This window comes from Solanum pennellii, chromosome 1 (assembly GCF_001406875.1).
Source record: "Solanum pennellii chromosome 1, SPENNV200".
NCBI classification, from domain to species: Eukaryota; Viridiplantae; Streptophyta; class Magnoliopsida; order Solanales; family Solanaceae; genus Solanum; species Solanum pennellii.
In genome coordinates, this window is record NC_028637.1 from 75,506,468 (window position 1) to 75,520,067 (window position 13,600).

General features: G+C 34.2%; 1 protein-coding gene across 1 annotated transcript; it reads right to left on the bottom strand.

Annotated features, from left to right (window-relative positions):
* Positions 1 to 2,303: 2,303 nt before the first annotated feature.
* LOC107023182 (octapeptide-repeat protein T2) lies at positions 2,304 to 2,684 on the bottom strand. Its single transcript, XM_015223790.1, has one exon. It carries the CDS (start codon positions 2,682 to 2,684, stop codon positions 2,304 to 2,306), a length of 381 nt encoding a protein of 126 aa, XP_015079276.1.
* Between the last annotated feature and the right edge of the window lie 10,916 nt (positions 2,685 to 13,600).

Genomic DNA, 13,600 nt, shown 5'->3' on the forward strand with positions numbered 1-13,600 from the left:
GATGATAGAGATGACCCTTACAGATCATCTTTCTAGCATTAACATAAGAAATTTTTTGACCCATAGGCGCTACGCTACTACCCTTCCCTTAAAAGATTGGTTCGTCTGGAAGCTGAAAATGAACAATCCTACTTCTACAATTGACTGAGGCATAACAGGAATGTAAACAATCCATGACTAGAATGACATCAAAGTCTACCATTTCTAACTCTACAAGATCTCCTGAGGTGACTTTCTGAGATACTGCAACAGGGAAATTTCTGTATACCCGTCTTGCTATTACTGGGTCACCGACTGGAGTAGATACTGAGAAAGGTTCTGAGAGTGTTTATGGACTAACACTAAATTGGACTGCTATGTAACGAGTTACAAAAGAAAGAGTTGTTGTTGGATGTAACAATTTATAAACATCATGGTCAAAAACACGTAACTAACCACTGACTACATCAGGAGAACCTTCCTGATACTGGCGAGCCTGAAGAGCATACAACCCGTTCTGGCGCTTACCGCCACCTGTACTAGATGAGTTACCCTACTGATTCGGGTGACTTACTTGTGTTGACGAAGTTGTATACTTATCTCTACCATTACCACCCCCTTGACACAGTCTAGAAGGACAATCCCTCAACCTGTGACAAAACGAACCACAACAAAAACGTCTTTCTTTTCCTGCGAGACACTCGCCCGAATGTTTCTTACCACACTTAGGTCAAGTGGCGTAAGTCTTGGTGGCTGAAACACTTCCCTGAGACTCAGATCCTGGTGCTCTACCCTTCTAGTCATACCTGTTCTTAGAGGATGGAACACTAGCTGACGAAGGGGCTGTAGCTAAAAACTTTTGTTGAATTTTCTAGAGATTGTCACCACCCAATTTCTGCTGATAATAGTCATAGTTCCCAGTCCTAGCCTTCTTGTTCTCCTTGGCCTGTTCCCTAAGCTTATCACCCTCAACCTGATGAGCACGAGTCATAAGCCTAGAGATGTTCATATCTCCTACTAACATAGAATTTTTGCACTCAATTTCACCAAATCTGACACTCTATATAATAACTTATTCATCTGAGCTCTGAAGTCAGCAACCGTGCGAGGAGCATACCTGGAGAGTTGGTTAACTTTAGCCCATACTCTTGAACTGTCATGTTTCCCTGCCTCAAATTCATGAAATCTGGAGCCTTGCTTCTGTCAACTCTATTAGGAAAAACCTATCCATAAAGGTCTCACTAAAGCAATCCCAAGTCATAGGAGGTACATCTGTACCCCAATTTTCCTTCAACTTAGTATACCAGATATGAGCAACATCCTTCAACTGGTATGGTGCCAACTCAACCCGATCATTCCCAGTGATTTGCATTACCTCCAAGATCTTCTTGATCTCATCCAAGAAATTTTGAGGATCCTCATTAGTTTGTGATCCTAAGAACTCATGCGGATTCATCCTAACAAAGTTACGGACCCTTGTTTCTATTGATCCACCATTTCCATTCGCATGAGCATGAACCCGAGTGTTATGGTTAGTCATACTCAGAGCCAACATCTTTATGGTATTCCTGAACTTAGCATTGGAGACTTCCTTATTTGGGTTTGGAGGAGCTGCTTTTGCATTCATGGCATTCGCATTCATAGCGTTAGCTCCACAAGAAGGCATGATATGAAACGTAGAACGTTAATGTAGAATGTCATAAGATCACACCTTACACACGATTAGAGTAATAACAATGTGAAGTTTTCCTGAAACACTTCATAGCCTCCCTCTCATTAGATATGGTTCACTGCATACCCATGAAAAAGACTCTACTTAGTGCGGCTTTTTGGACATCCTAGGACTCTTAAACCTAGTGATGTAATACCAAGGTTGTCATCCCCTGCGCTACCCCCGAGACGCGGACGCGGGACCTAGGACTGTTGACACCCAATTTTTGCCTAACATTTTAAAAATTCGTAATTTTGTAGTTTTATTTATTTGATAGCTTTAAATAATTTTTTTATATAAATTTAAATAAGTTTATCAAAATTTAGGGTTTTTGTTAGTTAATTTTTAAATTGCATTTCACATGTCATTAGTTACGTTCATTATATTATTTTAAAATTTCATTTTATTTGTTACATTTGTTAATATTTATGTTGAATTTAACAGAGCCTAAAATTTAGTCAAATACGAAAATGTAGGAATTCTATTGAAATAATTTTGGACTACAATACTAAGCCCATAACTTGGGCCCATAATTTTCAAATCCCTATATATACAATATGTGTCTCATTAGGTTAGAGTGGGGGAATTAATTTTAGAATTTGGGGAATTAATTTTAGAAAGGGGGGAGGAAAACAACCCTAATCTTCCCCCGCCCCCTCTCTCTCCCTTTTTCCCTCTTTCTGCCTCCCTCTTCTCTTCCCCCTTCCCTCTCCCTTTTTCCCTCTTTCCGCCTCCCTCCTCTCTTCCCCCTTCCTTCTCCCTTTTTCCCTCTTTCCGCCTCCCTCTTCACTTCCTCCTTCCCTCTCCCTTTTTCCCTCTTTCCGCCTCCCTCTTCTCTTCTCCCTTCCCTCTCCCTTTTTCCCTCTTTCCGCTCCCTCTTCTCTTCTCCCTTCCCTCTCCCTTTTTCCCTCTTTCCGCCTCCCTCTTCTCTTCTCCCTTCCCTCTCCTTCCAGCCACCTCTCACTCTTCCCCTCCCCTTCCTCTTCCTCTCCATCCGTCTGTCACTCTTCCTCTCCTGCCAGTCCCTTTCCCTCTCTCCCCTTCACGATTTTGATTTATTTTGTAGGTATTCCAGCCAGCTCAGCAACCTCGGTGAGCTTCAAAGCTGTGGAAAAAAAATCAAAACCCTCCATCAAAATGGAGCTAGGAAGCCATTGAACGACAAGCCAAAAAGCTCTAAATATTTATTTGTTCTATTTTTCTATTAGAGGTGATTTCTTTATTGTTGTTTCTTTCCAACAAGCATAATGGAGATATTCTTTCATGATTTTTTATTATTTCTTTAAACTTTAGTTATTATTTATTTTAAAGTTTGTGCTTTAACTTTACGGAACTCCATTTATAATCTACTTATCTTGACTGAGTTGGTGCTGTTTTACCTATTAGTATTATTTCATTATTTGTTTTTATTATTATTGTAAATTGTTCTAATAGAGTTCGTATGATGAGTTGATTATTGTTAGTTTTATTTTATTTATTAATTTATTTAATATTTTTGGAATGTTTTATCACTAAAGGAGATTCTTAATTTAATTAAAAGAGTTTGTTGTTGCTTTGAATTTATTTATTGTTGATAGCTATTCTTTTACTATTTTGTTACATTAAAAGTTGCGTATTATTTCATAAGAATTTATCTTTGTATTGTTTGTTTAATATTTGACAACTGTTCATGTATTTATGTTGATAATTGCTTAAGGAATTTGTTTCAATTAATTTTATATTGTTTTATATTTGTTATTGTTCATATGATTTTGTTTTAAACATAAGTTATTCTATGGTAGAATTTGTTGTTATTATCGTTTATTGTGTTATTGAAATGTTAAAAATGGCCAATGAAAAAACTCTCCGTCAGTTTTGGAGGCCTACGCAATATTAAAAGACGGAAATTTTTAGTTTTAGTTCATATAAATTATTTTTTAAAACTTTAAAAATGGCCAATGAAAAAAACTCTCCGTCGATTTTGGAGGCCTACTCAATATTAAAAGACGGAAATTTTTAGTTTAAGTTCATATAAATTGTTTGTTAAAATTGTTAAAATGGCCAATGAAAAATCTATCCGTCGGGTTTAGAGGTCTTTTCCATTTTAAAAGACGGAAATTTTTAGTTTAAGTTCATATAAAGTTTGTTAAAATTGTTAAAATGGCCAATGAAAAATCTATCCGTCGGGTTTAGAGGTCTTTTCCATTTTAAAAGACGGAAATTTTTAGTTTAAGTTCATATAAAGTTTGTTAAAATTGTTAAAATGGCCAATGAAAAATCTATCCGTCGGGTTTAGAGGTCTTTTCCATTTTAAAAGACGGAAATTTTTAGTTTAAGTTCATATAAAGTTTGTTAAAATTGTTAAAATGGCCAATGAAAAATCTATCCGTCGGGTTTAGAGGTCTTTTCCATTTTAAAAGACGGAAATTTTTAGTTTAAGTTCATATAAAGTTTGTTAAAATTGTTAAAATGGCCAATGAAAAATCTATCCGTCGGGTTTAGAGGTCTTTTCCATTTTAAAAGACGGAAATTTTTAGTTTAAGTTCATATAAAGTTTGTTAAAATTGTTAAAATGGCCAATGAAAAATCTATCCGTCGGGTTTAGAGGTCTTTTCCATTTTAAAAGACGGAAATTTTTAGTTTAAGTTCATATAAAGTTTGTTAAAATTGTTAAAATGGCCAATGAAAAATCTATCCGTCGGGTTTAGAGGTCTTTTCCATTTTAAAAGACGGAAATTTTTAGTTTAAGTTCATATAAAGTTTGTTAAAATTGTTAAAATGGCCAATGAAAAATCTATCCGTCGGGTTTAGAGGTCTTTTCCATTTTAAAAGACGGAAATTTTTAGTTTAAGTTCATATAAAGTTTGTTAAAATTGTTAAAATGGCCAATGAAAAATCTATCCGTCGGGTTTAGAGGTCTTTTCCATTTTAAAAGACGGAAATTTTTAGTTTAAGTTCATATAAAGTTTGTTAAAATTGTTAAAATGGCCAATGAAAAATCTATCCGTCGGGTTTAGAGGTCTTTTCCATTTTAAAAGACGGAAATTTTTAGTTTAAGTTCATATAAAGTTTGTTAAAATTGTTAAAATGGCCAATGAAAAATCTATCCGTCGGGTTTAGAGGTCTTTTCCATTTTAAAAGACGGAAATTTTTAGTTTAAGTTCATATAAAGTTTGTTAAAATTGTTAAAATGGCCAATGAAAAATCTATCCGTCGGGTTTAGAGGTCTTTTCCATTTTAAAAGACGGAAATTTTTAGTTTAAGTTCATATAAAGTTTGTTAAAATTGTTAAAATGGCCAATGAAAAATCTATCCGTCGGGTTTAGAGGTCTTTTCCATTTTAAAAGACGGAAATTTTTAGTTTAAGTTCATATAAAGTTTGTTAAAATTGTTAAAATGGCCAATGAAAAATCTATCCGTCGGGTTTAGAGGTCTTTTCCATTTTAAAAGACGGAAATTTTTAGTTTAAGTTCATATAAAGTTTGTTAAAATTGTTAAAATGGCCAATGAAAAATCTATCCGTCGGGTTTAGAGGTCTTTTCCATTTTAAAAGACGGAAATTTTTAGTTTAAGTTCATATAAAGTTTGTTAAAATTGTTAAAATGGCCAATGAAAAATCTATCCGTCGGGTTTAGAGGTCTTTTCCATTTTAAAAGACGGAAATTTTTAGTTTAAGTTCATATAAAGTTTGTTAAAATTGTTAAAATGGCCAATGAAAAATCTATCCGTCGGGTTTAGAGGTCTTTTCCATTTTAAAAGACGGAAATTTTTAGTTTAAGTTCATATAAAGTTTGTTAAAATTGTTAAAATGGCCAATGAAAAATCTATCCGTCGGGTTTAGAGGTCTTTTCCATTTTAAAAGACGGAAATTTTTAGTTTAAGTTCATATAAAGTTTGTTAAAATTGTTAAAATGGCCAATGAAAAATCTATCCGTCGGGTTTAGAGGTCTTTTCCATTTTAAAAGACGGAAATTTTTAGTTTAAGTTCATATAAAGTTTGTTAAAATTGTTAAAATGGCCAATGAAAAATCTATCCGTCGGGTTTAGAGGTCTTTTCCATTTTAAAAGACGGAAATTTTTAGTTTAAGTTCATATAAAGTTTGTTAAAATTGTTAAAATGGCCAATGAAAAAATTCTCTGTCGGTTTTGGAGGCCTTTCCATTATAAAAGACTGAAATCTAATTTAAGTTTATATATAATTTTAGTTGTTGGAATTGGCCGATGAAGAAATTACCATCGATTTTCAAGGTCTACCATGTTCATAAGACTGATTTTTATTTTAATAATTGTTATTTGGTTTATTCAATTTTAATCATATTTATTCTTTACTAACACTTTTATTAAGTGTGTTTACAAGTACCCGGAGGTGCTTCTCCTTGAAATGATTCGAATGTAGTTCGAACCATACTTGTATTTCATTATTTTGTAAATATTGACGGTAGGCAAACCTTAGGCCGATAATTATTATTTTATTTTATTGTGTATATTGCATGTTTATTATATTTGTACATTATTTTACTTTCCTCCTCAATTTGGAAAAAAATGAATTCAGTCGGGAACCACAATCGTGGATTTCGAAGGGTGTCTAACCCCTTCACTTCGGAATAACTTGAACCCCTTACCTGGAATCGGATTGGTTTCGTAGAAATTTCTTTCAAATTAATTTCATAATTGGTTTCCTAGTTTTTCCTAATAATTAGGTGGCGACTCCATTTAAACCCTTTGAACTCCCTTTTCCCTTTTAATATCCTTTGACTCGTTTTAAAATTTTTCTAACTTAGAGTTTTATTTATTTTGAGTCACCGCGACGTTTCGCCCTATTTTGATAGAGTAGGAATGTAAACAGAATGACGACTCCGCTGGGGAGTTTTAGAGGTTTTAACCAATTTGAATTTATTTATTTTTTCAAATTGAGGAAATTTTTGCTTTATTATTATGTTATACCTTGTATTTTAATATATCGCTGATTATTTGTATATTGTATTTATTCATTATTTATCTTGTTGTGTTTATATTATCATTGCATTCATGCCATAATATTTTCCGTCAAACGACAATTATTTAATTTCCACTAAAGGACGATTATGCGGGTTCGCAGTCATTCATTAACCAAAGATTTTCTCGAGGCACCCTGACGAGTGTAGTTGGCTACTTGATAGTCAACGATCGTTAACTGTCCCAGCCCAAGTAGTCCGCTTGGGTTACCTTTTCCACTCTAAATACAACCCACTCCTAGTAAACTAGTGTAGAGCCGAACCAAATCCAAATTTAAGCATCAGCCTAAGATGACCCAACACCCAAGGCGTGTTGAGTCCATTAGAAAGACCACCTTGAGTCCATAATGGCTTCTAGCCTAAAAGGACGATCATAATTGTGTGTAATTTGAAGGATGTATACGTCGTTTGAAAAATCACTATCCATCTGAATTAGAAGGTTATTTTAACAGTTTACTTTTGTCAAACTCGAGAAAAGAAACTATCATTCCACCCAAAGTGTTGACAATCGGAGATAACAAGAATTTCAAAAGGAAGACCCTTCGGCAACGGCTTTGAATAGGATGGTACCCCTACGTGGGATTGAATATTTGTATTTTTTTTCCTTCTCTCTTTTCCCCTAACATCATAATTCTATTTCATTTATTCACAAAATTGTACCAAGTGTTTGGGGTACTATGAAAAGTTGTCAAAGGGCGTAATACATCCTTCAAATCGATAGGCCTACCCTAGGCATAAAAGGGTCACATATTTGTATAAGACGCGCAATAATTGTTTGTATGCTATGTGATATATTTCGGTTTGTCTTTAATTAAAACATTATTTATGTGTTTTATTCATTATTTGTTTGATATTTTGCATTATACATTATGTGCAGGAACTAACACTTTTACATTTTGAGTTGTTCTTCTTCAAAGCGAAACATTGATTTATATCCGAATTCAAAAATCATTATTTGCCCAAAGTTGCAAGAGACAAGAGGATTAGCGAAATTAGAGTCCTCGCATTTCACAAATATATCAAGTCAAAAACGATAAATCAGGGGAGTATTTGACTATGAGGTTGCATCCATTTAATTTTATTATTTTGCATGATGGTCCTGCTCTCACATATTTCTCATATTTTTGTAGGGATACCGTCCCCGACATCCTCGGGGATGGCCATAACAATGTCTAGATCTCATGAAATTGGGAAGAGACAAGGATAGAAGAAAACATCCAAAATGAGTACAACAAATCATTACTGTAGAAATTCGTAGGGTACATTCAACAGGAAGTATAAATATTGACGATTAAGAGACTATATAACATATTGGTGCCAAAAAAAACACTTCATGACTACAAATTTTAGTGGCGCTAGACCTAGGAATTTTTTTGAGTTGTCTATATCTTTAAATTTTTATATGCCTTATCTGAACGAACTACGCGTACCTGATTCTCATTTTAATGAGATACGTAGGCAACCCTTCTTGGGTTCGGTATTATCTTCTCCAAAAAAAATTTATAAAATAGTTTGTGCATATTTTTCAAGTCATATCTAAACGAACTACGCGTACCTGATTCTCATTTTAATGAGATACGTAGGCACCCCTTCTTGGGTTCGGTATTATCTTCTCCAAAAAAAATTTATAAAATAGTTTGTGCATATTTTTCAAGTCATATCTAAACGAACTACGCGTACCTGATTCTCATTTTAATGAGATACGTAGGCACCCCTTCTTGGGTTCGGTATTATCTTCTCCAAAAAAAATTTATAAAATAGTTTGTGCATATTTTTCAAGTCATATCTAAACGAACTACGCGTACCTGATTCTCATTTTAATGAGATACGTAGGCACCCCTTCTTGGGTTCGGTATTATCTTCTCCAAAAAAAATTTATAAAATAGTTTGTGCATATTTTTCAAGTCATATCTAAACGAACTACGCGTACCTGATTCTCATTTTAATGAGATACGTAGGCACCCCTTCTTGGGTTCGGTATTATCTTCTCCAAAAAAAATTTATAAAATAGTTTGTGCATATTTTTCAAGTCATATCTAAACGAACTACGCGTACCTGATTCTCATTTTAATGAGATACGTAGGCACCCCTTCTTGGGTTCGGTATTATCTTCTCCAAAAAAAATTTATAAAATAGTTTGTGCATATTTTTCAAGTCATATCTAAACGAACTACGCGTACCTGATTCTCATTTTAATGAGATACGTAGGCACCCCTTCTTGGGTTCGGTATTATCTTCTCCAAAAAAAATTTATAAAATAGTTTGTGCATATTTTTCAAGTCATATCTAAACGAACTACGCGTACCTGATTCTCATTTTAATGAGATACGTAGGCACCCCTTCTTGGGTTCGGTATTATCTTCTCCAAAAAAAATTTATAAAATAGTTTGTGCATATTTTTCAAGTCATATCTAAACGAACTACGCGTACCTGATTCTCATTTTAATGAGATACGTAGGCACCCCTTCTTGGGTTCGGTATTATCTTCTCCAAAAAAAATTTATAAAATAGTTTGTGCATATTTTTCAAGTCATATCTAAACGAACTACGCGTACCTGATTCTCATTTTAATGAGATACGTAGGCACCCCTTCTTGGGTTCGGTATTATCTTCTCCAAAAAAAATTTATAAAATAGTTTGTGCATATTTTTCAAGTCATATCTAAACGAACTACGCGTACCTGATTCTCATTTTAATGAGATACGTAGGCACCCCTTCTTGGGTTCGGTATTATCTTCTCCAAAAAAAATTTATAAAATAGTTTGTGCATATTTTTCAAGTCATATCTAAACGAACTACGCGTACCTGATTCTCATTTTAATGAGATACGTAGGCACCCCTTCTTGGGTTCGGTATTATCTTCTCCAAAAAAAATTTATAAAATAGTTTGTGCATATTTTTCAAGTCATATCTAAACGAACTACGCGTACCTGATTCTCATTTTAATGAGATACGTAGGCACCCCTTCTTGGGTTCGGTATTATCTTCTCCAAAAAAAATTTATAAAATAGTTTGTGCATATTTTTCAAGTCATATCTAAACGAACTACGCGTACCTGATTCTCATTTTAATGAGATACGTAGGCACCCCTTCTTGGGTTCGGTATTATCTTCTCCAAAAAAAATTTATAAAATAGTTTGTGCATATTTTTCAAGTCATATCTAAACGAACTACGCGTACCTGATTCTCATTTTAATGAGATACGTAGGCACCCCTTCTTGGGTTCGGTATTATCTTCTCCAAAAAAAATTTATAAAATAGTTTGTGCATATTTTTCAAGTCATATCTAAACGAACTACGCGTACCTGATTCTCATTTTAATGAGATACGTAGGCAACCCTTCTTGGGTTCGGTATTATCTTCTCCAAAAAAAATTTATAAAATAGTTTGTGCATATTTTTCAAGTCATATCTAAACGAACTACGCGTACCTGATTCTCATTTTAATGAGATATGTAGGCAACCCTTCTTGGGTTCAGTATTATCTTCTCCAAAAAAAAAATTATAAAATAGTTTGTGCATATTTTTCAAGTCATATCTGCACGAACTACGCATACCTGATTCTTATTTTAATGAGATACGTGGGCAACCCTTCTTGGGTTCGGTATTATCTTCTCCAAAAAAAAAAAATTATAAAATAGTTTGTGCATATTTTCCAAGTCATATCTGCACGAACTATGCGTACCTGATTCTTATTTCGATGAGATACGTAGGCAACCCTTCTTGGGTTCAATATTATCTTCTCCAATAATAAAAAAAAATTATAAAATAGTTTGTGCATATTTTCCAAGTCATATCTGCACGAACAACGCGTACCTGATTCTCTTTTCGGTGAGATACATAGGCAACCCTTCTTGGGTTCGGTATTATCTTCTCTAAAAAAAATAAAAAACTAGTTTGTGGATATTTTCCAAGTCATATCTGCACGAACTACTCGTACCTGATTCTCATGTTAATGAGATACGTAGGCAACCCTTCTTGGGTTCGGTATTATCTTTTCCAAAAAAAGGAAAAAAAATAGTTTGTTAATATTTTCAAAGTTATATCTACGTGAACTACGCACACATGATTCTCATGTTAATGAGATACGTAGGCACCCCTTCTCGGGTTCGGTAATCATTCTTTCAAAAATAAAATTACTTGTACATACTGTAAGAGTCATGTCTTCAGCTCGGTCGGGACCTATGTAGTTAAGAGCATGTAAATATATTCGATATGATGGAAAATACTGACTTTGCGGTAAACTATAGATTCTCGTGGTACCTCTTATCTGTACTTTTGTGATGCTTGAAAATTCTCTTGCATGCAATCAAGATAAGAATAAAACTAACCTTATGTTTCATGTGCATTGTGTGGTGAGATTTTGATCAAAAGTTCAATTGTGTTACACTGTTAATCTAGAACTTCACCTGAATGTTTTTCGAGGCGAAATCATGAGTAATGTTTTGTTTGAGAAAGGATTGTATGCCTTTTTTGATCTGATTGTGCCTTCCAAAGCCTACCAAATTACATTAATCCCTAGTTTCCCATTTTGAGCCTGAAACCTTTATTTGGACAACCACATCTTAACCACTACCCTTTTGAGTGCTTACAAGCACTATCCTCTTTTGGCCCAACCTTCTTGAGTGCACCAAAAATGTGCAAATGATAAGAGGAAATCCATGTTTGAAATTTCCAAAAGCAAAGATATATAGTCTCCCAAAATAAAGGAAGCAAATAACTCTAGATAAAAGAGAGAAAGGAAGAAAGAAAAGTGGAAGAAATAACGAAAGGTAGAAAATACCATTACAGGGTCAGTGAAAGGTGGGAAGGAAAATACTCCAACAAAAAAAGGAAAAAATTGTTATAATAACGAAGTGAATAAAAGAAAAGCTCCAACGAATAAGGACTCAAAAGAAGAAGAAAAAAAGAAGAGAAGAAGAGAGAAGCTCAAAAAAAGAGAGCTAAAAAAAAGGGGAGGGAAAAGCGTTAAAAATGAGAATTCAAAAGAAGATGAAAGGTGGGAGAAAAATGATGAGGATCTGACTTCAAAGGCGTACCAATTATTAAAGAGCACAAATTATGTGTAACACTCAAGGAGGAATTTAGTCACTTTTATCTCAAATAAATATCCTACCCATCCCTAAGCCTACGTTACAAGCCAATGACAAGCCCTACATGATCTCATTCCAAATGTTCTCACATTAGTGGAGATTTACATAAGGGTCAAGCATATGGTATCACAGTTGTGTGCATTGAACATTCTTGTGAGTGTGAGTGCACTTTGAAAAATGTCCTATAATCAAATGTTTCAAATATGTGTGAAATAGGACTAGCCTTTGTCGTGAGGGCACTTGAAATATGAGGATTGATACAATTCAAAACCTTTGTTTGAAACAAGATGAACGGATCTTGTTGATCCTTAAGTATATTTGAGGTACCACTTGAAGATGTAGGAATTATATTAATTCATGTTAAAAAAAAACAAAAAAAAACATTTACCTGCAATTCTAACTGTTGGTACCAATCGAAGTGACGATTTGACTATCTCATCATTTTTTTTTGTTTTTTATTTTTTTGAAAAAGAAAAAAAGAAAAAATATGAAATTGTTTTTTGAGTTGTTCATTATAAAAAGTGTTGTTAAGTTAGTCTTATATGTATGGGACACCTATTTTACTTCATTGGATTGTCCATCCCCAAAATGTGATATATCTTGTTTTTAGGCTTTGAATATAGAAAGGAATACCATTTTCATATTTCATCATGTTCATATTGAGCATTTTCTACCTATAATCTTTCAGATTCTTTGCAGCACTAATTATCCACAAGATTGGAACTACATTTGACCTGATTCCAGCCTCGACAGGATATGTAGGCGCCACGACGGCTCGGTCATATACCCAGTGTGATTATTACTTCTCCTTACAATAAAAACTGGGACAGAATTTTTTGAAATATCTCAAAAATTCACAATAAAGATAGCCAACAAGTCAATATTGAAGATCATTTTGAGATTTGCCAAAATTCTAACTGGGACAGATTTTTGAGGAAGACCTCAAAATTCTGATAAGTGCTGCGAGAAGCTTGATAGCAACTACAAAGATCATGCATCACTAGTGAATATTCATGCATCACTAGTTAATATTCATGCATCGCGAGTTAATTCATGCATCACTAGTTAATATTCATGCAGCGCGAGTTAATTCATGCATCACTAGATAATATTCATGCATCGCGAGTTAATATTCATGCATCGCGAGTTAATTAATGCATCACTAGTTAATATTCGTGCATCGCTGATTAATATTCATGCATCGCGAGTTAATGTTCATGCATCGCGAGAAGATTTCATACCTCGCAAAAAATTCATGCATCGCCAGAAGATTTCATACCTCGCTGAAATGTATGCATCGCAAGAAGATTGCATACCTTGCGGAATTTATGCATTGCGGGAAGATATTCATGCCCCGCTGAAGATCATGCATCGAGAGTCAATTCATGCATCACTAGTTAATTCATGCATCACAAGTTAATTCATGCACCACGAGTTAATTCATGCATCGCGAGTTAATATTCATGCATCGCGAATTAATAGTCATGCATCGCGAGTTAATGTTCATGCATTGCGAGTTAATATTCATGCATCGCGGATTAATATTCATGCATCGCGAGTTAATATTCATGCATCGCAGATTAATATTCATGCATCGCGAGTTAATATTCATGCATCGCGAGAAGATTTATACCTCGCAGAAAATTCATGCATCGTGAGAAGATTTCATACCTCGCAGAAATCTATGCATCGCAAGAAAATTTCATACCTTGCGAAATTTATGCATTGCGGAAAGATAATTCATGCCCCGCAGAAGATCATGCATCGAGAGTCAATAATCATGCACCGCGAGAAGATATTCATTCCTCGCAGATATTTATGCATTGTGAGAAGATATTCATACCT